General features: G+C 51.7%; 1 protein-coding gene across 5 annotated transcripts in view; it reads right to left on the reverse strand.

Annotated features, from left to right (window-relative positions):
• Nucleotides 1-27841, reverse strand: part of DOT1L (DOT1 like histone lysine methyltransferase) — a 57014-nt gene that overhangs the window by 6521 nt on the left and 22652 nt on the right. For 2 of the 5 annotated variants that reach the window (XM_054586996.1, XM_054586975.1), the window contains exons 7-25: nucleotides 27617-27679; nucleotides 20718-20773; nucleotides 17805-17884; nucleotides 15581-15649; nucleotides 14764-14870; nucleotides 14254-14295; nucleotides 13175-13285; nucleotides 12664-12898; nucleotides 12130-12243; nucleotides 11164-11255; nucleotides 10640-10741; nucleotides 10135-10272; nucleotides 9270-9395; nucleotides 6693-7177; nucleotides 6388-6523; nucleotides 5676-5822; nucleotides 4131-4260; nucleotides 961-1541; nucleotides 460-665 (exon numbers count right to left, since the gene is read on the reverse strand). In XM_054586996.1, coding sequence (XP_054442971.1) covers nucleotides 460-665; nucleotides 961-1541; nucleotides 4131-4260; nucleotides 5676-5822; nucleotides 6388-6523; nucleotides 6693-7177; nucleotides 9270-9395; nucleotides 10135-10272; nucleotides 10640-10741; nucleotides 11164-11255; nucleotides 12130-12243; nucleotides 12664-12898; nucleotides 13175-13285; nucleotides 14254-14295; nucleotides 14764-14870; nucleotides 15581-15649; nucleotides 17805-17884; nucleotides 20718-20773; nucleotides 27617-27679 — 3020 coding nt within the window. The remainder of the gene's footprint in view (nucleotides 1-459; nucleotides 666-960; nucleotides 1542-4130; nucleotides 4261-5675; nucleotides 5823-6387; nucleotides 6524-6692; nucleotides 7178-9269; nucleotides 9396-10134; nucleotides 10273-10639; nucleotides 10742-11163; nucleotides 11256-12129; nucleotides 12244-12663; nucleotides 12899-13174; nucleotides 13286-14253; nucleotides 14296-14763; nucleotides 14871-15580; nucleotides 15650-17804; nucleotides 17885-20717; nucleotides 20774-27616; nucleotides 27680-27841) is intronic. The other 3 variants (XM_054586986.1, XM_054587007.1, XM_054587018.1) reach the window with 3 other exon arrangements.

Below are 27841 nucleotides of genomic sequence, written 5' to 3' on the forward strand. Positions count from 1 at the left end.
TTGGTACGAGGTAAACTGTGACAAATAAAGTGTCTGACTGTTCAAGTAGCACCAATCATAATGGCTAAATACTGGAAGCAATCCCAGTGTTCATGGACAGATAAAAGGACAACCAAAATGTGGTCCATCCACACTGGAATATTATTCAGGCTTAAAAAGGAAGGACATTCTGACACCTCTACGACGTGGATGAACCTTGAGGACATTACGCTCAGTGACATGAGATTCCTAGAGCAGATTCATAGAGACAGAAAGTAAATGGTGGGTGGCAGGGGCTGGGGGAGGGGGAGTAGATGGGAAGTGTAGTTAAGAACTCCTGCGCTGACCCCAACTAATGGCAGGTAGAAGCTGCCTGTCCCTGGGACGCATGACCACAAGGGGCCTGTCCTTCAGAGCCCTGCCGGTGGATGCCCCACTCCCAAGGATGGAATGCCCACCCAGCCCGGCCCTGCACCTCACCTGGTGCTGCCTTGCTCGTCCTCAGAGCCCGGCTCCTCATCGGAGGTGAGCGGGGAGTAGTGGGCCCCATTGGTTTGGCTCAGGGGCTTCTCTTTCTTGAGCACGGGTGGCTGGTCATTGTCCTGGTAAGGGACAGGGGAGCTCTTCAGGGAGCTTTCAGGAGACGAGATGGCTGTGATTTCCAAAGGCTGGTTAATGTTGTTGACCTGAGGGACCAGCACAGACACCGCACAATTCGGTCAGTGGGCTCCCCTGCAGCACCAACCCCAAGGGCTTTGCTCCCATCCCTCCTGCCCGACCTTCCCCAGGGTCCGGAGGGCTGAGGAATCCAGAAGTCTGCCAGCCACCCACTCCCAGTACGTGGCTGGGCTCCTGATTGTGCGCACGACCCAGCCCATCTCAGCCAGCCCTGGAAACGCGAGACCTATTGTCTAGATGCCCGCCTGCCTAAGCTGAGTGGCACTCCCACCTCCTACCCCAGCCATTCATTTCTGGCCTCACCATGGAGTTCAGGTTGAGGGGGGACCCTGAAGACTGTGTGAAGAGGCCGGCGACGGAGGGCAAGGCCCGACGCTTAGGGGACACACCCGAGCTCAGGCCAGGAGTCCCTGCTGAGGCCCGCTTCCTCCTGCCCCGCTTTCGGTTGTCCTGTCCATGGCTCTGGCTGCTGTCTCCGCGGGTGCCCCCAGGCAAAGGGCTGTGCTTGTTGGAAGGCGACTGCTTGGCACTGCCGCCACCAGCTGAGATCGTGAAGATGATCCTCCTCTTGGCCTCGTTCTCTGGATCCGAGAAGCCAGGCTCAGAGGGAAGGTCTCCTTTGCTGGAATCAGGGAGTGGGCCCTGGGCAGCGCTGAGCCGGGGGCTGACGCAGAGCTGGTGAGTAGGTGAGGCCGGACCGGAGTTCCGGGGCTGCACCAGCAGTTGATGGTGCTGTGGGGTGGAGCTGCGGGAGCTCATGGTGGTGAAGAGGCTCCCCGAGCTGGAGGACTCATCAAAGGCAGGGGGCTCAGCTCCAGGAGCGAGTGGGGCTGGGCTGCCTGCCAGGGCCCCACTGATGGCCACTGAGCCGGTGTAGGAGAAGCCTGCAGGGAAGGGACACAGATTCTCAGGGAAGCCCATCCCAGGAGAAGATGGCACTGCCCTAGGTGGAGCTGGTGAGGACACTCAGCCCCTGAGAACTCTCCATGTCATGGCTGCCTGCAGAGATGGCACCAAGTGATTAGGCAAGTACCTTCAGACTGGCACAAGCACAGGTGAGAGCACCCAGGCTGGTGAGCTCCTTCCCATGTTTGGATGTGGCATCACTAGAGGCCCTGGAGCCCATGTACAACTCCCCACTCCAAGCCCTCTCTTGAGGCCTCTCAAAAAGGCTCAGAAATCCTTGTGATATCTGGCTGAGACGGAGAATTTGTCTCTTGCCCAGAAGTTGTCATGCTGCCAGTCACAAAGTAACCCCTGTATTGGAGTGTTGTGATGCATGGAGACTAGGGGAAGGGCTGGTTTCAGTAGTGACCTCTGCCTGGAAAAATAACTCCCAAAGAGGCCATGTGTTCATACATGTCAGCAAACTAGAGCCCAGCCTGTAGGTCTGGTGGTTTTACGGGTAATCATTGGTATAGCAGCTTTACTGGCAATATACCCATTGGCTGTCCGTGGACTGTTTAGAGTTGAATAGCTATGACAGAATGCCTCCAGGCCAAGGGTCCCCAACCTCTGGGCCGTGGACCGGTCCTGGTCTGGGCCTGTCAGGAGCCAGGCCACACAGCAGGAGGTGAGCTTTAATGTATGGTAATGTACTTGAATTATTCTAAAACCATTCCCCACCCTGGTCCATGGAAAAACTGTCTTTCATGAAACTGGTCACTGGTGCCAAAAATACTGGGGACCACTGCCTAGGCGACAGAGCCAGAATTCACCTCCCCACCCATCGGCCCTGTGTCAACACACAGATGTGTCAAGAATCGGAGTTCTCTGAAGGAGACCAGAACCCAGCTATTGGATTGACCAAAAAGTTCATTCGGTTCTTAAGTAAAAATAAGAAACACATTTTTCATTTTCACCAATAACTTTATTGAACTATGTATTTACTGTTTTGTTCCACTACCTTCTACTATCTTTCAGGCAACATCATAATTCCATCTTCCCAAAACTTTTTATCTTTTTGAGTGAAGAACTGTTCCAGGTGCCTTTTGCAGTCTTCCAGGGAATGGAAATTTTTTCCATTAAGAGAATTTTGTAAAGACCAAAATAAATGGAAACCTGAAGGTGCAATGTCTGGTGAATATAGCTGATGAATCATAACTTCCCAGCCAAGCTGTAAGTTTTTGCCCGGTCATCAAAGAAACGTGCGGTCTTGTGTTATCCTGATGGAAGGCTATGCATTTTTTCTGTTGGCTAATTCTGGATGCTTTTCATCAAGTGCTGCTTTCAGTTCATCTAATTGGGAGCAGTACTTGTTGGAATTAGTTGTTTTCTGAAAGGAGCTCCTAACAGAGGACTCCCTTCCCCTCCCACCATATACACAACAGCACCTTCTTTGGACGACTATCTGCCTTTGGTGTGGTTGGTGGTGGTTCATTTTGCTTGCCCCAGGATCTCTTCCATTCCACATTGTTGTAAAGTATCCACTTTTCATTGCCCATCACAATTTGTTTTAAAAATGGGACATTTCCATTATATTTAAGTAGAGAATTGCATGAGAAAATAAGATCAAGAAGGTTTTTTTTTAATTAACTTATATGGAAGCCAAGCATCAAAACAATTAAAAACCAAGCTGGTACATGTGATTTTCAACACTTGATTTGGATATTTTGATTATGCTGGCTATCTCCCATGTGGAATATAACGCTGACTGTTGTCAAGTAACGTCTCAATCTGATCTCTACTAACTTTAGCTGGTCTATCTGACCATGGAGCATTGTCCAGTGAGAAATCTCCAGCACGAAACTTTGCAAAGCACTTTTGACACGTTTGATAAGTCACAGCACCTTCTCCATGCATTGCACAAATCCTTTTTTTTTTCTGTTTCAGTTGCATTTTTATCTTTCTTGAAATAATAAAGCATAATATGCCAAGAGTGTTGCTTATTTTCTTCCATCTTCAATATTAAAGTGGCTACACAAAAATTCACCAGTTTTGAGAAGTTTTTTTTTTTTAATGCACACTGGTATGACAGCTGTCATAATATAATGTAATAAAATTATTTTGAATGAAGTTAAAGACGGCTAAGTGCTACTAGAGCCATCTTACAGGAAAAAACCAAACGAACTTTTTGGTCAACCCAATAGAAACTGGGTGGCCCAGGCACCCACCGTGGTTTCACAAGAACAATGCCACCATACCACCTAGGCTCTCATAGAGCCAGACCAAGCATGACCACATCAAGATGCCAGCAAGAGGTTCAGGCAATGCACTGAGGACACAGCCTAGAGCCCCCAACTCCCAGGGCTCGCTGTGCTGCTGCTCTTGCTAAGGGGGACAACACTAACTGATTGTCCTGACTCAGTGCATGGCCAGAAGGCGTTAGGCTCTGAGCCTGGCATCTCTGGGACCCTCACTACGAGACAGTGTTTATACCTCACACCGTTGGCCCAGCCTCTGGGAAGGTGGCAGGAGGCACAGGCAGCAGCTGATCTCCAGAAATGGGGCAGGGACAGGGGGAGCACCCTCACCTGTGGGGGCCAGGGCGAGGCCTTTGCTCCCAGCAGCGTTGCTCCCAGCACCATGGGCATTAGCACCCATCTGCTTTTCAAGTGTGGATGAGGACTCTCGGGTCTGAGGCACAGGGCTTGGGGTGCTTCTCTGTGGAGTGAGAATACACTGTCAGCTGAGCTGGGCCCGGTATGTGAAAGTGGCAGGGGGGTGGTTCACAGGCCACAGGATATGCCAAGGGCCTGAAGCAGAGAGAACAGCAGGTGTTTGAGGAGTAGATCAAAGAAGGGGAAATAACCTGCTCAGGATATAAGCACCGTGGGCAGCCACTGGAAGGATCTGACCAGGGGTGGGAAAGATGTCTGACTTGGGTCCTAAAGGATCACTCTGGCTAAAACACTCGGTGGGAAAGAAGGGTACAGGGAGAGCAGTGAGGGCTGTAGCTGCAGTTATGATCTGACCCCGATATTCCTCTCCTATGTCAAACAAGATGAAAATACTGTCCACACAAAGGTTGTACACACATGTTCACAGTGGCCAAAAGGTGGGAACAAAAAATGCCCACTAATAGATGAGACCATATACGAATGTGTCCACCCACACAATGGAGTATCACTCAGCCAGGAAAAGGTGTGAAGCACTTGACACTCAGTACAACATGGATGAACCTTGTAAATGATACTCAGCGAGAGAAGCCAGACAAAAAAAAGCCACAGTGTGATTCCATTTATGTGAAACGTCCAGAACAGGCAAGTCCACAGAGATGGGAAGTGGGTTCATGGTTTTCTGGGGCAGGATGGGGGAGGAGAGTAACTATGGAGGGGGTGGACTTCCTTTTGGGATGATGAGACACTCTAGAACTAGACAGAGTGCTTGCACAACCGTATAAACATACTAAATGTCACTGAAATGTATACTTTAAATAGTGAGTTGCACGTGGTGTGGCTCCGTGGGCTGAGCTCTGGCCTGCGAACCAAAGGACCACTGGTTCGATTCCCAGTCAGGGCACATGCCCGGATTGCAGGCCAGGTCCCCAGTTGGGGGGCACGTGAGAGGCAACCATGCATTGATGTTTCTATTCCTCTCTTTCTCCCTCCCTCCCTTCCCCTCTGTCTAAAAATAAATAAGTAAAATCTTTAAAAAATAAAATAAAATAAATGGTGAGCTGTATGTGGATTATATCTCAATTAAAAAAAAAAAAAAAAGCCTGCATTGTATAAGGTTCTGTACTCAAGAGTCCACAAGCAGGAGGCAGAAGAATGCAGGTATAAACTGAAGGAAGGAAATGGGCTTCAAGCTTCTACCACATAAAGCATTTCTATTTACTCTTCACCCACACAGACCACTGTGTACAAAAAAGAACCTCAGATAAAAATGGCAAGATGTTAATGTAATTAAGCCTGGATTTTGAATGCTGTTTTTATCAAAATTCAACAGCATGCCATTTGACGAAAAGAAACCAGGTCTTGTGGGGCAAAAACAAGACAAAAGTCCCCTAAGACTGTGCTGGCACTCTTGGAGCAGCACGGCATTGGACCGCCCCCACCCCTGCAGTGCCCACTCACCACCTTCTCGGCACGGCTGGGCAACACCACGCTGGCCAGGGGGATGCTGACAGGCAGCTTGCTGGGCTGCACAGTGCTGAGCGGGATGCTGACGGGTAGGCTGGTGATGGCCTCTCCGCTGCTGGCGTAGGTGCGCTCCTTCAGACCCTACGGACACAGCAGACCACCTGCTGCAGCTGACCGGTGAACCCCAGGTCACGAGTACCACCCAAAGAACACAGCGATCCTCCAGCCATGGACAAGGGACCTCTGTAACAGAAGGGTCCCTCATCCCAGTAAAACTCACCCCTCCACTGCTCCTTCTGATTTTCCAGGCCCCTACCCATCACCCCAATGGCTACCAATCACCAGTTCCTCACACTCTGACCTTCTGATTTTTCTCCAATTTGCCACATGAACAGAGATAGAGCTGCCCTCGCCTTCCTGCCCCCACAGGCAATGCCTCCTTAGGGGGTCTCCACTATTTTGCTACTCTTTCAGTCTTGTTCCTCAGGATGGTAAGGCAACCAACCGTGGGGACCTGACTGACGAAGCCTTAGCCCTCCATCCCCACCCCACATTCTCCCGGCTCCACTGCCCTCACCTGGACGTTTTTTTCTAACAAACCCACTCAAGATGCCCATTAAGCACCTCCCACAGCCCTGGCTCAGACACAGGTGAAGACAACCCCAACGTCCCTGCCCCAAGGGCTCCTCCAGGTGGCTATCTGCACCTTCTCACTGCCCTTTTCTCCTGTCATCTGTAAGGCCATGGGGGATGAGGGCTGTGGGTCCTGAGGGCTCAGCTTGATGCCGTTGGTGAGGCCTGGGCTCTGGTATGGAAGGCCATTCTCCTTGGTGTGCTCAGCTCTGGAACAAGATGCATACCTCAGTCATTCTCTGGGGAGACCCTGTGGCTGTGGCTTTGCATTCAGAGCCGATAGCCTGAGCCAGCAAAACCTTCCAAACCTCTGAGCAACCCTCTCACACCCCCACAACGGCCTAAGGGCATCAGGGGCAGACCGCCAACCACACTCACCGTGGATGCAGCTCGCCAGCAGATGCCTTGACACTGGCTGTGTGGTCCTGGCTCAGATGGCGTCTCAGTACCAGCTTGGCTGGGGAGAGCCTGGTGTAGTCCGGCAAGGCCAAGCCAGACAGCTTCTCAAGCCGGGGCCGGCTGCTATGGCTGGGGGTACAGGGCACAACCTCCTGGTCCAGTGGGGAGGCCAAGTACTGGGGGGTGTTCTGCTTGGATGAGGGCCGGCTCAATGTGTTGCAGAGCTCATAGCCAGCCATGTGTCCATTCATGGAGAGCTCCGGGCTCATGCTACTAAAGTGGGGAAGTGAAAACTTGGAGCAGTCTAGCTCAAGGTGTAGTCGGCCAGGCTCCACCTCCAGTTCCCGGCCCAGGCTGCCTTTCCCTCGCAGGTGCAAGGACACAGAGTCGTCCGGTGGCACGCAGGACTTGAGCTGCAGGAGCTCCTGCTGCCGCTGGCTCTTTTCCAGCTCCACGATGCTGATCTGGAAAACCGAGCATGTTAAACCTGCGGCTTGCTTGGGACAAGGTTCCTGCAAAGCTGCCAAAAGCCCCAGAACAGAGGTTGGCCCAGCCCCTCTCAGCAGCCCACCGGATGGGACCGTCCCAGAAGAGCTAGAAGAATGCCCACTCAGAGCAACTGCAGGAGGTGGACTGGCTTTATGTGTGACAGGGAAGCTAGAGCAGCCAACCACCCAAACCTGGTCGGGGTGTTCTGGGTGGATGGACAAGATAGCACGAGCCCTGGCTGGTGTGGCTCAGTGGACTGAGCACTGGGCTGCGAAGCAAAGGGTCACTAGTTTGATTCCCAGTCAGGGCACATCCTGGGTTGCGGGCCAGGTCCCCAGTGGGGGGTGCACAAGAGGCAACCACACACTGATGTTTCTCTCCTTCTCTTTCTCCGTCTCTCTAATAATACATACATAAAATCTTAAAAAACAAAACAAAACACCATAAGCATGTCAAGAGTGGTTCTGCAGATGCACACCTGCTGACACAGAAAGAACTTCCTCTGGAAGGCAAAGAACACAGGACACACTGCTCCCGTGAGTAAATGACGTTGGAAAAAACCCTGAAATAGCATTTTCTTCCAGGGCTCAGGACACAGGGCATTTTCTCATACTTTGTGTTTTTTCTCCCCTCTATAAGAACATGTATCATTTCTTTATTATACAGAAGAACCAGAAACCAAATACTGGGTTGGCCAAAAAGTCTGTTTAGTTTTTTCTGTATAATGGCTCTAGTAGTGCTTAGTTGTCTTTAACTTCATTCGAAACAATTCTGTTAGATTGTATTGTGACAGCTGTCATATCAGCGTGCATTCAAAAAAAACTTACCAAAATTAGTGAATTTTTGTGCACACATTTTAATATTGAAGATAGAAGATAGGTAACATTTTTGACATATTATGTTTTATTATTTCAAGAAAGGTAAAAATCCAACTGAAATGGAAAAAAAATATTTATACAGTGGAGAAGGTGCTATGACTGATTGGATGTGTCAAAAGTGGTTTGTGAAATTTCTTGGTACTACTGTACCAAGACACGTTGGCAAAATAATTCTTTGCTGTGGGGCTGCTTTATGCATTGGAAGGTGTTTAGCAGCATCCCTGGCCTCTACTACTAGAAGCCAATAGTGGGAGAGAGCCAACATACTCAAAGTAACCAAATCCACAAAGTTATTGGTAAAAATGAAAAATGTGTCTTATTTTATGGAAAAATCTAAATGGACTTTTTGGTCAACCTAATATATTCCCTGTGGAGACTTGTCTTGCCGGTATGTCCATGGAAACAAGGCCTGGCTTTGGTAATGGTCAGCAAACCTCTTTCTAAACAAGCACTGCTAGCTTGGTAGGTAAAAGACACCTGCTTGGGCCCACAAATCACAGGACCTTAAACTGCTCACAGATCTACTCTGGGGACTACATCTTTCTTAAAAGAAATATCCTTAAAATGAATTTTGAGTACAGAGTTCATTGTAGTTTCATTTTATAATAATAAACCACTTGAAAGAGCCCCCTGGGTCTGGCAGCTGGCAATGCACTACATGTTACAAAGCTGGCTGAGATGCAGTAGAGGCTACCGTCTGTACACATGGAGCTTTTGTAACAACCGATACTCATGCTGCATGCCTCCCTTTACTTTCCTTACTGTTACTTGAAAGTTCCATATTCGGGACCTCGGTCATTGCCTCTGTGTTATCCTTTCTCCTTCCCTGCACTTTTTTTTAGCTGACCTTGGTAAATGAGTTACACCATCAGAAAAAGTACAAGCTGTTTTGTTTTAATGCACAAACACAGGTCTGTTCAGTGACTGCGTCAGAAATCCTTTGCCAGGGGGCCCTCTGACACCCTTTAGGTCTGGAATCAGATGAGATGCCCTGAGGTAGAGTAGGGTGCTCACCTGCCCCACTCCTTACTGACCATGGGACACTAGGATGTTTAATGTGACGCCCAGATCTAGTACCCTGTCCTCAGGAGGAGGATGGCTTTGCTGGGTCTACAATAGCACTGACAGTGTTTCTAACACCACTGCTGAAGCCCAGAAAGGCTGATTCTCCCCATTTCTGGACTCCTACCTGCAGCTCCAGACAGTGCCTCTGTTTCTCAGAGATCTGGCTCTTCAGGGCCTGCTTCTCCTTCAGCAGGTTCTCCAGGGACAGTGTGGACCAGTCCAGCTTCAGCTCCTCGCACCGAGCCTTCAGCTGTGGGGACAGGGCAGTCGTGGGCACGAGCATGTGCATGGCTGTGGGGAGGGCAGGATGGTGCCCCCAAGCCTGCTTCCTGACCCGACAATGGGCTCTGAGGGGAGGCAGGGCAGGTGTCTCCCCTCAGAGCCCATTCCCAGGGGCTGGTCCCTCTCTTCCTCCTGATTCTGGAAGGCCAGGCTGCAGAGGTAACCCAAAGAGACCAGGGTCCCCACAGGAAATGCCCCAGGAGCATGGTAACGGAGCATGGTAACAGGGATAGGGGGCCCATTAGAAGGGCCCTTGTATGTCCAGTGCTGGATATCCAGGGGTCCCAGAAGTGAGGACCAGGAAAGTCTGGGCCCCGTTAAAAGACCCATCCAGTGACATCATGAGCCCTCGGGATACCCCTAACAGGAAGATAAGAAGCTACATTCTGGCCCCAGGCCCAGCTTGCATTCATGTGCCCTGAGAGCCAAGGATAATGGCTTCAGCACTCCACGAATGAAGTAGGACAGAGAGATGGGGAGAGGCCTTGTCTTCCCACCGCAGACTAAGGGGGTCACAGGAAACACGCCCTTGAGAGGACGTGCTGGGCTCTGCAGGCACCCTTGGGTTATCTATCTTAGGACACAAATCAGGACACCAGCCTCCAGTCCTGTCAACTGAGGGACACCTGGTCCTCTGCCAGGTCTGGGGTCTAAGGCTTCAGCTCCCACTGGAATGTGCTGGAATTACCGCCTTCCCTGGGACGCACCAGCTGCAAGCTCTGGCTCCTTAGCTCCCTGTTGTCCTTCTCCAGCTGCTCTGTCTGCTCTCGCAGCTGCTGGTTGTGAGCTGAGATCTCCTTCTGTGCTTGGATCAGGTCGCTGTAAGTCAGAGCCTTCACACCCAACTGCGGACATACAACAGTAAGGCTAGGCTTGCAGGGAGGTGCAGCCATGGTGGGAAAGAGAGGGGGCTAGTTCACTCATGCCCAGACAAGACTGAGGAGGCACTGTGCTGGTCACAGATGAGACAGAGGAATACAGTCCCTCAGAGAGGGGAGCGAAGGGGTAATCCCAGGAGAGAAGCCTGGGCAGGCCCCATGAGGGCTGGACGGGAAGCAGCCCTCTCACCAGAGCCCAGGTCCTAGACCATCAGAAGCATGAGAAAGGAAACAGTCTTCTTGGATCTCAGCTGTCCCAGGCTGTGCCCCCCACCCAGTTCCCATCCACCCCCTAATGCTGTACTTGGGTCATTCTGGCTTTGGGCAGCTCTACCTCATCCAGTTTCTGCTGGAAGAGTCTCTTTATTTCTTCTTTCTGGGCCTGACAGTGGCCAAATAGCTGCTGTGCGGCACCCAGCAATCGGGCATTCTTCTCCTGCAGGAGACAGAGAACCGGTGAGTATAAGCTCTGCCCCCACCATGCCTTTCCTTAAACAGACTCAAAGGAGAAGCGCTAACGTGACACATCTCAGCCCATCTCACCCATAAAGAGCACTGCCATTCCATGAAGTGCGAGAGCTCCCACATCCCCACTATGCTCAGCTGTGGCAATGCACACATGCACTGGGGATGCTGGCCAGTTCTTCATCTGAGAATTTATTGGAAGGCTGCACCAGGCAACTCTCAGCACGGGCAGCAGCAGGCCCTCTGAGCAGGGACAAGGGGACATGACAGGAAGCAAGGCATATGCTGGGTGGGCTGGGGGCTATCAGAGGTCTCCAGGTGTGGGGGGCTTGCCTAGTTCACCCAGCTCACCCTTCTACAGAGAGCTGGAAACACAGAAGTGGCACCACTCACCTTCTCCTGGTCCAGCAGCTGCTGCAGACTGGCCTTGTACTGAGGGGTCTTTGTGTATGCTAGGAACTGCAGGTACTGAATCTTGAAGGACTCTAGGAGAGCCAGGGACAAAGTTCAATGCAAAAGCCAACTGGCTGAGGCCGAAGGCTATGGTGGTGGTGGGGGTGCAGTGGGGTGGGGGAGTGCGTGAGTGTCTCTGGGAGCTCCTCCCACCTTGTTGTCAAATGCTGCTAAAAATCACTTGTTACCATGTCAGCACCTTTGGTCCCCACACAGCCCCAGCATCACCCCCCGACCTGCATCTACAGTCAGTCCTCCCACTGGAGCCCTTTGCAGCTCCTGCCATCACCACCAGCATTTTCTTTCTCCACAAGACTGTGGGTTTCCGTGACCAAATCTGCCCATTTTCCCAGTAAGCACATGCTGTTGATGTGCACTGAGGAAACTGGTGATTCCCACAATTCTAAGGGGTTTCCTTCACTCAGTTTTTAGAAATGAGAGGCATCTTGCTTGAGCCCCACAAGGTGAGCAGGTGCTCAACTCAGACAAGGCTTGCTCTCTCTCAGCCCCAGCGCATCCATGACAGGCCCCTTCCCCACTCTAGGAACACTGGGGTCACGTCACCCTCTGTCGGGCTGTCCTGGGAGCTGTGGGAGACTCAGCAGCATCCCTGCCCCCATTCTATACAGAAGCACACCAGTGTGACGACCAGAGATGTCCCCAGACATGGTCCAGTGTTCCCTGAGCAAGAGAACCTCGGCCTAAGACAACTACACAGGACTTGCTGGCCTGAAAGCCTAGCAGGACTGACCCTGAGTCCTTGGGACTTTGGTGTGGTCAGCCTGCTGCAGGTATCACAGGAGGCTCGCCAGAGATGCAGAACCTCGGACACTGCCCCCTCCTCGCAGAGGGGGTGTTAAGTTGGAATCCGCGTATGAACCCACAACGTTCGTGGTGCTGGCTCACCTAGCAGCTTCTGCAGTGCAGGTGGGGTAGGTGCCAACAGCAGTTGGTCAGGGGGATGCCGCTGCACGCTGGGAGGTAGCTGATAAAACGGGCTTTGAGGTGACTTGTACGCATCTGCGGGAGACAGCAGCATTCACATGTCAACAACTGACTAGTACATTCTCCCAGGGAATTCCAGATTGTTCTAGGGAACTTTTCCAGCTTTTTTAAAGTTAAGTCTCAACACAGCTCCTAGAGTCCAAAGGCATGACCAGACACCGCATTTCAGCAGTACTAGAAGCTGAGATGAATGCTCTCCTAATCTAAGAAATTTCTGTGAGCATGGTTGTTTCTGCCATAGTTGCTGATGTTATCAAAGCCCTGGCTGGCAAAATGTGACAGGATCTGGTCCACCAGGACTCATTCTTGGCAGACTATCAGGGTAGAGCGAGTCCTGGGCGAACCCCAAAGACAGACCAAGGTATCCTCAGGAGCATGACCCAAGCCTGACAGCACATGAGAGGGCCCTGGGGAGGGGTCTGAGGCCCTGCTCACCCTGCGGTGAGGGTGCAGCCGTCTGGGACACAGTCTGGGCGTGCAGCAGGTCCAGTGCAGTAGGGTTCTTCTTGGGCTTACGCTCGGGGTTCGCAGTGCTCATCTTCTTGGGACGCCCACGCTTCCGGCCAGCCAGCTTCCGTCCCTTCTTGTTCAGCTTCTTCTTTCGCGCTTTGGATGGGGACGGCTTCTTGATAGTAGTTGTCGCTGCTTTCTCTTCCTCAGCACCAGAATCCTAGTGGACAGGGGCCATTGAGAAAGCAACCCCCATGCCTCGTTAGTAGTAAGTCCACAACAAAGGCTCCAGGAGAGCTACTGAACAGAGGCACCCCACATTTCAAGAACTGTCCCCTCTCCTCCAGCCTAGCGATCGGGGCCGATCAACTTGTGCACCAATCAGCACCACCTCCCTGGCTGGAAAAGTGCCTCCCTCTACAATGAAGGCAGGTGACCAGTGACTGTGCCCATCGGCAACTCTGCAGGGCCCTGAGCCAGGGTAGGGGGTGCTCACCACAGAGGTGTCTGCAGGCACAGCTGCCTTGCTCTCGGGCACCTTCGTTGGGGTGGTCGTATTACTCTTGTTTTCCCGCTGCTGCCGGCGCCGAGCTGCCTCTTGTTCCTCCTGGAAAGCATCAGATGTGTCTGCCAAAGTGCCAATGTGTCCCCCAAAGTATGGACATGACCCAAAAGTGACAGTATCGTGGCCCGGCTCTGCTCATGTTAACTCCTCTGCCCGCTGTACAGGGGAGGAAACTGAGGCACAGAAAAGCCAATGAGCTACCCCTGGACCCTTAACCAGCCCTAGGCCAAGTATGTATCTGCTGTGTGCATGCAGACATCCCTAGATCTCTGGGTCAGAAACCCATGGCTTTCTGAACTGGGTGTGACACGTGAGAGGAAATTAAATCAAAGACAAAAAGGCTGTGAGTGCGGGACAAGAAGCCGCCCAACAGTCCTCTCTCCTCTCCAGGAGTACAGAGGCCCCTACACTGAGGTGTATCTGTGCTAAATGAGGGTTACTGGAAAGGCTGAGGGAAGAGGGATAAGGATCATGCTGGCTGGCTTAACTTATTCTCCGTGCCAGGAGGTGGGGTGGGGAGCCTCAAGTACGGTAGGAGTGACATGGGACTCCAGGCAGCGGGGGCTTCTTCCTGCTCAGACACTTGTCTGAGCCTCCAGTAACACAGACATTTGGACAGATGTTCTTTGAGGTCTGAAGGAGGTGGGCTGGAGGACTGGGCATTGCAGAGACACTGGGACCAGCAACAGAACCACCATGTCAGAATCTAGGCGACTCCCCTCTAGCAAGCGCAGCATACTGCTTTGGAACAGCTGCCCGTGTATGGAAAGGAACATCTTGAGTCCTGGACATGGTATGTCACTGTGCCACAAGCAGGTCTCTCAATCCCACGTTCTGCACACTTCACCAAGTTACCACAACATTGTTCAAAGACTGAAACTCACTCAACCTAGTTCCTAAGAGAAGAAGAGTGGCCCCATGGGACTCACGACCCCCACCCCCAAACCAGTACTCCCTATCTACCACGTGGAGTTCCATCAAGCTCCTCAGTGGGGGAAGCACATACTTACCCTGAGTTTTGGATTTTTCAGACTAGAAAAGTAGTTTTCAAGCTAAAAACAGGGGAAAAGAAAAAAAGGAAAGAAATCTTATTAGATGTCATTTCCAAACCTGTAAAGATGAGAGCAACACCCGAGATACACCAACGTGAGCTGTCCCTGGAGCTGTCACGGGGACGTGCCGCTGCCCAGAACCCACCCTGAGCGCAGGCTTCCACTCGCAGGGCCATGCACACCCGCGGGGCCCTCTCACATGAAGCAAGCTGTGTGGGGGCCAGGTGGGCCAGTTCAGGGGCTCCCCACTGACTTGGCCTCTGACGCCGAGACCAAGTCCATTATCATCACATCATTTGAGACAATGTCTGCCTTATACAAGGACCGGGAGCAAAGAAGGAAGACAAAGAGCCCCTGCTCCGGCTCATGCTGTGGAACAACAATGTTACAGATCTTCTGGGCAGACAGGAGGGAAGAGGGGGGGAGGCTTTCCGGGAGGGCCTGAGCCTTACCCACAGGAGCACTTACTATGGTGCGGTCAATGGTGTGCAGGTAGTAGGAGACGGGCTTCCCCGTCCACGACACTGAGCCCTTCAGGGGCGAGAGCTCCACGACGCGCATGATGGTGCCGATGTCTGCAACGACGGGCACAGGTTAGGGCCTTGTGCACCTGGGGGAATGACTCAGGCGAGGCAGGAAGGGAGCAGAACCGCGTGCCCTCATCGCGTGGGGCCGTCCCACTCGCCAGGCTGGCGAGGTGCCTGGGTATCGGCACGCTGGCAGGTCAGGGAGGCGCACGGTGTGCACAACGGTCCCCGCTAACCCAGGTGCTTGTCCAAGGAAAACGGCAACGAGCCTGACTGGGTGGGATGGAAAAGCACTTGAGGACCATTTGGAAAGAACATAGCTATTAAGACGCCCAGCACCCGAGAAATTGTGACCCCAAAGCTGGGCGCCACAGAGTGACTTGGCTCTTCCCCAGGCCAGAGGTCCAGCTCCTCCTGCTGAAGGCGTCTGTACCCGGAGCCCGTCGCACACACCAGACATTTGCCCCTCGGGCCAACTGGACATGAACATGAAGCAGCTCGTAAACCACTGAGTCAAACATGTGGGTCTCAACCTGGGTGGTTCTATCCCCAAGCCACTCTGGACAATGTCTGGGAACATCGGTGGTGGTGACGGGGAGGGGAGGGGGGTGCTCCTGGCAACAAGTGGGTTCCCAGGAAGCCCCACAGAGTGGACCCCGCCCTGAAGTCAGCAGTGCCGAGGAGGCACCCTGCACTAACACGTGTCAGATACTTAAGGTCGTATACATTAAGAATGTAGCAACATGAGAGTTTCTTACCACTCAAGTTTCTACTGTTTATTCTGAAGTTCAGAGGTGCAAAGGGCTTCGAGGACACAATTCTGCCACCTGAAACACAAAAGCTGATTACTGCCATTCGTGGGGAAAACAGTGGTTCACCAACAAAAGGATGATGAAGTTAGAGCAGGGGACTGGGAAGCTACAGAGGAAGGAACGAGCACACAAGCAGCCAGGGATCATGAGTCCTCTCCGTTTCCTACAAGTAAAAGCAAAATAAGGTATGCTTAGGCCCAACCTGCTACTGGCTTCCCTACAGAAAGTTGACCAGGGCCTCCTGAAATCCCATAGGTGCCAACCTCTGACCCAGGAACCCCACCTGTTTAGATGCGTCCCATGTCTCCACTGAATCTAGAAGGCACCAGCAGCCCTAGTGCCCACCCAGACAGAAATAGCTTAACTTTGTATCAGGTCAGGAACTGCTGCACAGAAAAGTTATTGTGCTAATACCCCACGTGAGTGTGGTTATTCCACAGAGGAAGCAGACGTCACACCTGCCACAGTGAGCAGATGTGAGTTATGATTACTCATGCTGCTCATGTTATGATTACGAAAATGTTCCACGTGGACTGAAGACACCAAAGTAAACATGCTAATGCTAAACTTTGCAGCGTGAGAAAAGAAGAGCCAAATACAAAAGAAAATAATGTTTCACTGAAATAGGAAAAGTCAGGACGAATCCATTTAAGGCACATATGCACATGCACACTCATACACACAAACACAGCCCCATGATGCCCCAGTCAGAGGAGCTCCCTACCACCCAGTCTCATCCTGAGCACCGCCCCCATTAGGAGAAGGGGATGATCAGTCCCAGGGCCAGCCAGGTGCACAGTCAGGTTGGACCCTTGTTGTGCCAGGGAATGAGTAGGAGCTGGAAACCATGAGGGATATCCGAGGTCATGGGAACATTTAAGAGTGTGGGATACGATGAAATAAAACCTGAGCCCACAGACTGTTCTCATTAGGACTCTGCCATCCTGCAATGCCCACAACATAATGGGTGCATGAGGGGACTTCTGAGGGCAAGTCACTGTAGGACAACAAATGGCTGGTGATCAGAGGTATTGGTAAGCAGTCCTGCTCCTGAGTTGGCCCATGTATTACAATTGGCCACTAAGATCTGCAGAAATGGGCTCAAAGGGGCAAGGTCAAGCTCACCATGAGGATGATGGGCTGAAACACCCCATGGGCACCACTGAAAAAGATGGAGGGACAGTTTTCTAATAAAACTTGATAATAGCCTACGACTGTTGGCTGGAGAGAGAGGACTAAACAAAAGAGGTACTCCAGACCACAGGGAGAATTCAAAGTGAGGCAGGACCCAAAAGCCACAGGAATCCTAGTCCTCTCCTTGGGAGATAAAGATGCTGAGGGAAGGGGCTGAAGGCTTAGGAGACAAGGTGTGTGCAGGGCGCAGTGGGCAGTGGCCACTCAATCTTACAAATAATCAAGAACCACCATGTATACACACCCACACACTCATGTTCACCCGTACACAGACACAGGCAAACACATGCACATGAAGCTGGAGGTCCTAAAGGCAGCTGGAAGCTATCTTGATCTATGACCTTCCCCTCCCCGACCCAGGTCTGGACTGAGCTGCTATCTGACCTGGGATGAAAGAAAGGGAGGCAGAGGGAAGCAGTAGGGTAGCTCTGACCTGGTGGTGACAGTTCCAAACAAGAAAGGCCCAGAAAATGCAAAAGGGTCCTGGCTGGATGCCCTAGTGTCCCTAGGTTAGGGCTGCCAGACAAACAGGGACACCAGTCAAGTCTGAGTTTCAGATACACATGATATTTATTCCTTTAGCGAAAAATAGAACATCCTCGTACTAAGAAGCTACTTGTTGTCTGTGGGAAATTCACATTTAAACGAAAAGCCTGTATCTTACTTGCTAATCTGGACACCCATCCCAAGTCCCTCAGGCCAGCTGAGCAGTGGCGGAGAGATTAGGTCTCTTCCAATCCATACAAAGCTGGAAGACACCCAGCACCTCAGCTTACAGGGAGAACCACAGTCAAGGCATCTCTGCTGCCTGAGGTCTTTTGAACGGGCCTGAAATGAATGGATATGAAAACTTAGAAGAATTCCTACACCTGCGATCCACGTCAAATCTAGCCAGAATGAGTGGGTGGTGGCTCAAGAAGCACAGTCAGCATGTAGCAGCCACAACAGGATGGGGTTAAGGGAGAGAGTACGTTACCTTCCTTCATATTTGCAAATCGCTCCTTCAGCTGGTGATCCACCTCAGGACCAAAGGCAAAGTTATTCACAAATATAACACTGCAAAATAATATTCCAGTTGAGTAAAATGAAAGTTCCACATTCACACGTGTATAGTGTGCCAGTGCATATGACGCCTAATACCTCCACTGCCGCTCCGTTGTAAGACCTCCCAAGGCTCTGCCCCCACCACCTCCACCTGGCCCAGGGAATGGCTCCAGGGCCCATAGCATGCAACAGCTGCCTCGTTTGTTGCTAACGTACAACTCAGAAATTTCTGTGACCACCACATTGCTGGCTTCTCTGGAAAAGCAAAGATGGACATGTGCATGCTGAGGTGGCCCTAGGTCACCCTGCACTGAATGGTTGGTGGTCCCTGCCTGCCTCTTGGGACATTCCTGGGCAGCACAACTGTCACCTGGGGACAGGGATATGAGGATAACCAAATACCCACACAGGAGGTAGCATGGCTGAATCAAGCTCCATCTGAACATGACCCCCAAGGACCTTTGGGACCAGAAGCAAAGCTCTTCCAAGGGAGGGTGTAGCTCAGTCTGTCTCACTTTTTCAAATGTTTTCTGGCACCAGATGACCAAAGGAACCTTGGTCTGCAGACTCCTGCTGGGATGGTTGAGGAAGCTACTGCTCCCGAAGGGAAGGTGGACGTGTTCCCCTGCCTGCTCCCTTACCCACCCAGCCCAGCCCCTGACCACTTAAAGAAAGTCTCTAAATGGCTAAACTCTAGAAACATCCGTGCACAGGGTTCACGTGAAGACCCAAAGGTAAGACAGGTAGTTTCATACTTAGAGTCACATGGCTCTCCTCTCTGCTTCAAGTGCAAGATTAAAACTGTGCCATAGCAGAAACTGGGGCACAGACAGAACTGCAGACGGGGATCACCTCTTCTGAACATGACAGAAAACGGAGCGAGCAGTCATTCCCACACTGCTTCTTTTAAGTCTCAGCAGCTCTAAAATCAAGAAATCTCAGCTCTTCACTGCAAGCAGGTGAAGGGAGAGTAACAAAGGGCCTGACATGGGCAAGGACAGGCACTGACAGCAAGGGCAGAGTGGCGGGAAGGACACTGAAGGTGTAAATAAAGGCCAGCGCTCTCTCCCCACTTGATCACGCAGAAAGGAACGAAGACAATGAGGTTTAAAGTGGGATGATGGGCAGATGATGACGAGGACAGGCCAGCTGAGCCGTGCCATGGCCACACCTGGGCTGAGACTGCCAAGGCTGAAGTGCCAGTCTCAAGGCGACCAAGGTGGTAAGAGGGCAGAACCAGAAAGGGCCCTGGGGGTTACTGACCAGAAAAGGAGGCTCCAGAAACTCCTGCCCTCTCACATTCAGATCTCAGGAAGCTAACTAAGGCAGTGGCCACCCCTGACAACAAAAGCACTATGGGGATGGGACAACTTGATAGGAAGCAGAGTGCCTGGGGGACATCCAGGGGATGGGAGCAGAGCCTGGCCTTGGGCCTTGCCACACTCCCCAATCACCAGGGTCTGTTTGTAGGAAGAAGAGGCTGACTCCCATGCTGGAGGGCAAAGCCCGTGGGAACATCCCATGCTAGGGCAGACTATGGGCAGAAGAGGCCTGGGCTACAGTATGCTCTCAGATCCCCAGGACGCCCAGAAGACAGGCCATTGCAGCCTGGATGCTGCGAGGCAGTGCTGGGGGAGTGCGGGGTTTTCCCCATTGGAGAGGCCCCTCACTGAACTCTGACCTCACCACAGCCCCATAGCCTGTTCGATGGAGACCTCCATGGAGTCAGCACGATTCTCTCAAGAAGATGCAGAGAACCTGGCCTTTGGGGGACAATGGGCTCACAAGAAGAAAGGAGACACTTCTATGAAAGAGCAATACTTAGTTCCTATATGCCTTGAAAATTGCAGTGAGGGACATGGGGCAACTTGCAGTCAGTGCACCCAGAAGGACAGGGAAGGAAGGACAAGACAGAGCCTGTAAGCTGCCCCAACAAGGCCAGCTCATTGCACCCCCAGAAGAGTGCTCCAGAGTGTGCAACATGGCACCAAGTCCTGGCCACTGCCAGCTGATCCACAAGACACTCGCACCCCGACCTTCCCTCCTGCTGGCCCAGAGAGGTCCATCGAATCTGCCGCTACATTAGATGCCAGGGGCAGAGCACAGTGATCCAGCCTTGCATACCTGAGCCCCAGCCTGAGTCCAGCAGAAGAACAAAGGGCAAAAGACAAGAGAGACGACAGGGAAGGATTGCAGACACAGCTTCAGGAGCTGGGGGACATGGAGGTCACATGTCAAGCCCAAGCCCTTGGGTTGGCGGGCCTGCTGGAGCCTGGCGGGGGGGTCTTTGGGATGGCCCCTCACCCAAGGACCGTGCAGGCAGACCTGCCAGCAAGCTTAGGATGTGTGTGGGTTTCCAGCCAGGACAGGCTGCTCACACCTGTACTATACTCACCCCACAGAGAGTGCAGAGAAAGGGCCTCCCCACACCAAGCTAGTGAGGAGGCACAAGGCATAGTGTCTACATACAGACACAGAGAGCTGAGCTCAGGGCTGAGATCTCTGGGTGGCTTTCCCTCCCCGGCTGCAAAAGCAGGGAAGGGCCCTTCCTGACTAGCTGTAAGGGGCTGACCATACTGGCCCTAGGCTGGCCACTGGCTACTTGCCCTGCTGACAATCCTGAGAGTGAAGCTGGGCAGCCCAAACCATTAGGGAAGGGAGGAGAAGGGAGGCTCTGACTGCCTCTGCCATCTAGTTCTGCCTTGGGAAACGCAGCCACGCCTGGCAGCCAGACCCTCCAACTGGAGACTTGAGAAAGCGGACCCTCCCCAGGGGTGCTCTGCCCAGCCAGGCCCCAATGTTATCCTCAAGGTGCGATGAGTGGCAGCTCCCAAAACCGCCATACCTTGTGTTGGCGATCCGCTCTCTCCACTCCTCCGAGAGGAAATCACCTCTTTCCAGCTGAAAGGAAGAAAACAGTAACACGTGCTGGTCACAGGTCTTGCTTGGCCCCTGAGCCAGCCCCCTACCTGGCGAGGAACAGATGAAATGAGCACAAAGTTGCTAAAGTGGGCAGGACGCAAGGTTAGACTGAGGCATGGGTGCCAGCAGCTCTGCAGGGAGAAGGGGACAGCTGGAGATAAGCCAAGACCACACACCACAGTGTGGGTCACCATGAGCCACTGGAGTGGGTACCCAGACTAGTGCTGTAGTGCCCATCCTAGGGGGCCACGGCACAGAGAATGAAGACACTAGAGAATGTGCCTGAGAGTCACAATGTCATGTCCACTCAGGGCCAGCAGGGGGCACCCCCAACACACAGCCTGCAGAGTTGAAGGTCATGGCCCCACATGCTGGGGCTGTTCTGGATAAAGGGTGGGTTGGAAAGGACTATAAGAAACCTGCATCAGGCACTCAGGGGAATCCCTGGAACACAGACCACTGACCGTAGCAGGCCTGCATGCTGAGTCAGCATGAGCTAAGCTTTGCTTCTGTGACATGGGGTACACCTGTACTGTGGCTTCCAGGTCTGCTTTACTTAAGAACAGTGCCATCTCCAGCTCCAAAACCTCTTGGCACTACTTTTATTAGCAGACTGATGTCATTCTGCCTTGAAGACAAAGTCTGTCCAAGAAGACACAGTTCTAATAACTAAACTGTCCAGAGCTGTAACGTTTACCAAACCAAGAAAATTGATTTTATAATTCTTCAAAAAGGCTAGCACCACCGCTCCCTGGCAACTGAAAACAAGACAACTGAAAACAATGTCCACACAAAAACCTGTACCTGGACGTACAAAACAGCAAAATTCAAAGCAGCCCAAAAGTAGGACTACCCAAATGCCTATCCACATACTAGAATATTACTGAGCCATGAAAAAAAAAATGAAACACTGCTTCTTGCTACAATGTGGATGAACCTTGAAAACATGATGCCCAGTGAGAGAAGCCAGACCCCAAAGGCCACATGATGTAAGAGTCCATTTATGTGAAATGTCCAGAACAGGCACATCCACAGAGACAGGAACTGGGTTAGTAGTTGTCAGGGGCTGAGGGTGACTACTGATGGATATCCACACCCCGACAAATGCTGTGAGGTAACCAGGAACCTCCACTCCTTGAGAAGTCAGCAGAAGCCTGATGGCCACTGCACCACTCTGAGGACAGGACAGAAGGAAGACCCTGAGCAGAATGTTCTACGGGTGCTGCCGCCACAGTGCAGTGAGACCATGTGCCGGAGGTGGGAGCAGCTGCAAATCCTATGTTCTCCAGAACATACAGGAAAACCGCCCAGGGCATCTTGTGACATGATATGATGTGATGTGCTGACAGAGAACATGGGGAAGTGGCTCGTTCTAAACCACTCAGGTACTGTGGGAGGCCCATCTACATCCTGGTTGTGTCCCGTCTCTGAGTCCTCTCCCCACCTGCGAAACCTTCTGAACCTGCCATTGCTCCCCAACAACAGCCCAGTCAGGACACAGGGAAATGACTCAAGTCCAAAGTCCTTACTGCTCCTGTGCAAGACAAAGCTCCCAGAGCAGGCATAAGATTTCCTGTCCTATCTCTCTATAAATCACAGCCGCGAGGATGACTATCCTGGGGTTTTCTCAGTAAATCCCTGCACCTGGGGGCGGTCCTGAGGGCCCTGACACAGGTGACTTTAAGCTCCTCTTGATGTGGCCTCTCTTTCCCAGAGGCTCCCCTAACTAGGCCACAGTTTCAAGCCACAGCGCCACTGCTCATTTTGGCCTCATATTCGAGGCATGAAAACAGCCATGGTCTAGGCCTTGGCCTGCCAGGCCCCACCATTCGTGAGCCATGACCATCCAAGGATGACTGGCTGAGTGGGCTCTGTGTCACTGGGGCCAATACACAGGGTTAACTTTGACCAGAAAGATGTGAATAGTCCTGCCCAAGATTCTGTGACTATCTGCAACATCACTGAAATCTCCTGTTTCTCCCATCTGTGGAGACATGCCTGAAGGGAAAGACGGATGGGAGGAGCCCCCAGCTAGCACAGCATGCACACTGTCCTTTCCACAGGGAAACCAGATTTGCTCATGGTCCCAGTCAGCAGCAGGTCCAGGGTCAGACTTAGGTGGGGAAATCGCACTCCTGCCCACCCAGCTCCGCCTCACCAGACACCACCCACACTGAACAGAGCTCATGCGCTCTCAATGTCCAGGAAAAAGATCATGGCCTACATGAAGCATCCATTCCAAAAGGGTCGAGACCAAAGCTGGCCCCACACAAAGCCCGGTGAGCGAGAACCACTGACGGGAGGCCCTAGGCTTTGTCATTCTGCCAACCTGCTCAGGAAGTGTCACAGATCTACAGATGATACCCAGCTCAACTGCCTGACTCCCAGGGACTCATCTCAGAGCAAGACCAGAGTAAAGGTATGTTGATGTCTCCAGAATATATGCAGCTCCAGCTGGCTTTCCTGAGGAGGAAGTAGCCATCATTTCAGTGCGCGGCAGCTCTGCACCTTCTGGGTCTGCCTGTCAGCAGCACCAGGCTGTCCTGCTGTGGACAAGCCTAAAGGGAGCAGCTCTTACCCAGGTGGAGGCCCCAAGACACTTCCTGGAGAGGCACCTGTCCCCAAGGGCATAGGCAGGTCCACAGCTACCAGGCACCTTTCCCATGCAGCAGTTCCATGAGGCCACAGCTGCCCAAGGTGCCATACACTGGACGAGTGAAACCTGTGTGCCAGGCCCATCACTGTGAGCCAAGAGCACATGGTCAGGCTGGGAGCAGACGACACAGGTGCTGCGGGAGCTCCGACATCAGCCTGGGCAGAGACCTGGACGAAGCATCTCCCAGGTGGAGGGGGTGCCCTGAGGTATGACAGATAAGCAAACAGAAGCCAAGTGGAAGGAAAGGATATGGCTCCAATGGAAGAAGGGATGGGGAGCAGGCAGGAAGGACCTGGCCACCTGGGAACTGGTAGGCTGCAGGACAGGGAGGGGCACAGGCAGAGGCTGGCCTTGCCTGGTTGGATGGTGTTGCTGCGGGTGGGAGGGAAAAAAAGAGGAGGGGCGGGCCATGGGGGATCCTTGGCCCTGAGGAGCTGGCTCTGGGGCCTAGAAAAGCACACTGGGCTATTTTTAGACTCCTGTTGGCTTTGTTTCCTCTCTAGTTCTTAAGTAACAGGAGGCAGGACTGCACTTGCCAACCCAGCGCCTGGTCAAAGCCATAGAAAGCTGCTGGGAGGTCTCTCAAGACCCAGGATATGCATTCCTGTCAAATCCAGGCATTCAGCAGACAGGCTCACTACAACCTCCTGGAGCAGGACTGAGCCCAACAAGATGAGCTCCAGATAGAGGCGACAGTACACCAGAGGCACAGATGGTTCTGCAGCCTGTGGTCAGCTTGTTCCAGGCCCTGCCAAGGCTGGGACCAAGTGTCCTTTTAGCCAAATTCTGCTCCTGCCACAGGGGTCACGTGTGGCTAATGACCACACTAAGCCACATGAGACCCAAAGAACAAGACAGTTTACATGCAGGGGGCCTCTCCTGTGTGCCCAACAATGTGGCACAATGTTCAGATGTGTCAATGACCTACAAACCCCCACAGGGCTAGGCAGTACCACTTGATGGTGACAGGAGGCGGGAGAAAGAAGGAGGAATGATATGCCCAAGGCACCCTCCACTCCCAGCCTCCTCCAAATCACAGTCCCAACAGAGTGCTGAAGGCCCTACATGGATCAATGAGGGCTGTTCTGGGAACTGGAATAAAAACTCTTACACTGTGTTTTTGAACTGTTGGGCTCACTCACCAGAACCAGGAAGTATTTTCTGAACTTAAAAACCTGTGTTTTAAGGAAGTCATTAAGTCTTAGGAAACAGTTAGCCATCTGGAATCCTTAGCTAGTGGATACAGCAACCGGGCGGGAAGAAGTTTCCTGGGAACAAAAAGCAGCTGGACTTACTGCCCCGTCAGCCTGCAGGACAAATGCCAGAGAATTTTAGATGTGGGAGGAACAAGAGAGGTCAAAGGCTATAACTCCTCACCTTTCACTGTGCAGAAAAAATTCTGGAAAGACATTCCACCAAGAAAAAGGGAAGGAGAACTGGGCGCATGCCCTGCATGTGCAAGTCCTAGCCCAGGAAAAGCAGAACAGCAGCAGAGGGAGCACTTCCAAATTCACTGCACAAGGCCAGCGTAACCCGACACCAAAACCAAAGATGGTACAAGAAAGGGAAATCACCGACCAGGACATAGATGCAAAAATCTTCAACAAGACAGGAACAAACCAGAAACCCAACAATGTGTGAGAACACACACCATGAGGCAGTGGGATTTACCCTGGGTGTAGGTCAGCTCAACAAACCTCCATCATGTCAACAGGCCACAAAGAGAAAAACTATGTGATTGTATCAGCAGATGCAGAAAAGACATTTAACAAAATCCAACACCCTTTCATGGTAACAATTCTCATCAAAATAAGAATAGAGGGGAACTCTGTCAACCTGAGAAAAAACATTTACAAAATACCTACAAGAGAACATCATACTCCATGGCAGGAAACTTGAAGCCTTCCTGCTAAGATCAGGAACCAGGCAGGATGTCCCCTCACCCCTGCTTTTCAATACTTTACTGGAAGCCCTAGTTAATGCAATGAGACAAGAAAAGTAAATGCAAGGTATGCATATCAGGAAGGGAGAGATAAAACCGTTCACAGATGACATAATCATCTACACAGAAACCTGAAAAAAATTAACAAACAAAAAACGAACCCCAGGAACTAATACAATTACAGCAAAGTTACAGTATAAAGGTATTATTAATATATAATATGCAAAGGTCAGTTGCTTTCCTATAAACCAGCAGTGAACAAGTGGAATTTGAAATTAAAACAGTATCACTTATTATCAGCATGGCAAAAGGAGAGAAATACTTAAGTATAAATCTAAAAAATACATGCAAGACCTATATGAGGGAAACTACCAAACTCTGAGGAAAGAAGGCCAAGAGCTAAATGAATGGAGAGATAGTCACTATTCATGGATGGGAAGAATCAATATTGTAAAGATGCCAGTTCTTCCCAACCTGACCTACAGATTCAATGTAAGTGCAATCAGAATCCCAGCAAGTTATTATGTGAATAAGTGACACACTGATTCTAAAGTTTATATAGAGGCAAAAGGTCCAGAACAGGCAACACAATGAGGGAGAAGAACCAAGTTGGAGGACTGACACTACCCAATTTCAAAACTTACTACTGTAATGCTGCAGTAACCAAGACAGCGTGTATTGATGACAGAACAGACACACAGATCAATGGAACACAACACAGAGCCCAGAAACAGACCCCCACAATCACAGCCAACTGATCTTTGACAAAGGAGCAAAGATGGTCTTCGCAACAAGTGGTGTTGGAACAACTTGACCTCCACATACAAAGGAATGAATCAAGACACAGGCCTTACTTACATCCTTCACAAAAATTAACATAAATAGATCGTAGATTTAAATGTAAAACACAAAACTATAACACTCATGTAACATATTGTGAGACTTGTAAACCTAAGTGACTTAGGTTTGGCAAGGACTCTTAAATACACCAAAAGCAATATCCATGAAAGAAGCTGTTGTATTGTTTCTAAGAAACAGGAAATTTCCTCTTTCCTGATCCTCGCATCTCTAATCGATCCCCAAACTATGCTTATGTGATTCATTCTATTTCCCTAATGTGATCAGGAACATCAAATCCAGCTCCACAGTCAACACCCCAAGGGACATCCTGCTCTAGGCTGGTGACAATGGGGAGGGAGAAGACTAAAGAGTCATGAGAGCTCTTAGGGAAGAAATAGTCACAGGACCAGCCAATAGAAGAACCTAAGTGGTTTTGGTCTCAACAACTGCGTATGTGGCAGATAATGAACTAAGATGGAAAGAGAAGGACCTGTTAAAGATCTGGTTTTGGACCCGTACCAAATAAATGGAAGCTGCAGGGCAGCTGTGTGTCCACAAGCAGCAGGAACCCTAGTAGTAAGATGAACAGGGAGTCTTGAATAAGGAAACGCATTTCAAGCTGTGAACACAGACACCCTGGGCAGGAGGAGCAGTGAGACCAGAGGATCCAGGCCAGAGACCAAGGAGCCTTGGTGTCAAAAAGTGGGGCTCAGTGATGGAGACTGAAGTGCAGGCCAAAGAGCCATGGAGAATGCTGCCCCTAATCCCAGCCTTGCCAAGAAAAGGGGCATGGATGCTGGGTCACGTGCTGCCAGGAAGGCAGCAAGAGAAAGATGCCACTCAGTTGGCCAGTGGAAGGGGATAGAGCACACCCTATTGCCCACCTCGCACCAGCTCCACTATACAAACAAGACACAGGAGGAGGGGCTCCCTCAGAAGGAGCCCCAAGCGCTCCCTGAGAACTCAAGTGCCCAGGGACACACAGAGGGCGGGCGATTACCTTTGTGCAGTCGAGGGCTGAGAAAGAAAGATACTGCAATGTGTCACCTCTCTTCTCTGAGGCCGGAGTGAGAAGTGCTCCCCCAAAATGGCCCCTGAGAAAGGAGGGCAAGCATGGCCAAGAAAGGGTGGGAAAGAGGTAAGTGAACAGAAGGGAGAAAACTTCTGGGTAATGCCAGCTGCCCCATCCGAAGGGCTCCTGGAGGGAGCTGAGCAGGCCTTCTTCCAGTGACGCCTCTCGTGAGGCCAGGGCAAGAATGGGTGAGTAGGGGCAGCCACAGTGGGGATAAGCTGGTCCCATGGGAAGAGATGAACGGCGGGTCCAGGAGGAAGAGGAAACATAGGGGAATCATTAGCCACGGGGGCATGGAGCGATGGCACTCACTGTGTATTCTGCATGCTTTTTTCCATACCATTTCATCCACTTCCTGAACTCTCGGTCCATGGTCTGCAAGTGAAGAAAATAAGACAGCCCGTCAGAAAGCCAGGGCAGCCAGCAAAGCAGAGGAGACCCTCTCCACACACTCAGGTGGGTAGCCTGTGGCTTCTCGAGGCCCGACCACCTCTTGATCCCCCACCTGCTCTGACAGATCAAGCTGAGACTGGCAGT

This window comes from Pteronotus mesoamericanus, unplaced genomic scaffold, assembly GCF_021234165.1.
Source record: "Pteronotus mesoamericanus isolate MK-2021 breed Mesoamerican mustached bat unplaced genomic scaffold, CSHL_Meso_final contig_1210, whole genome shotgun sequence".
NCBI lineage: Eukaryota > Metazoa > Chordata > Mammalia > Chiroptera > Mormoopidae > Pteronotus > Pteronotus mesoamericanus.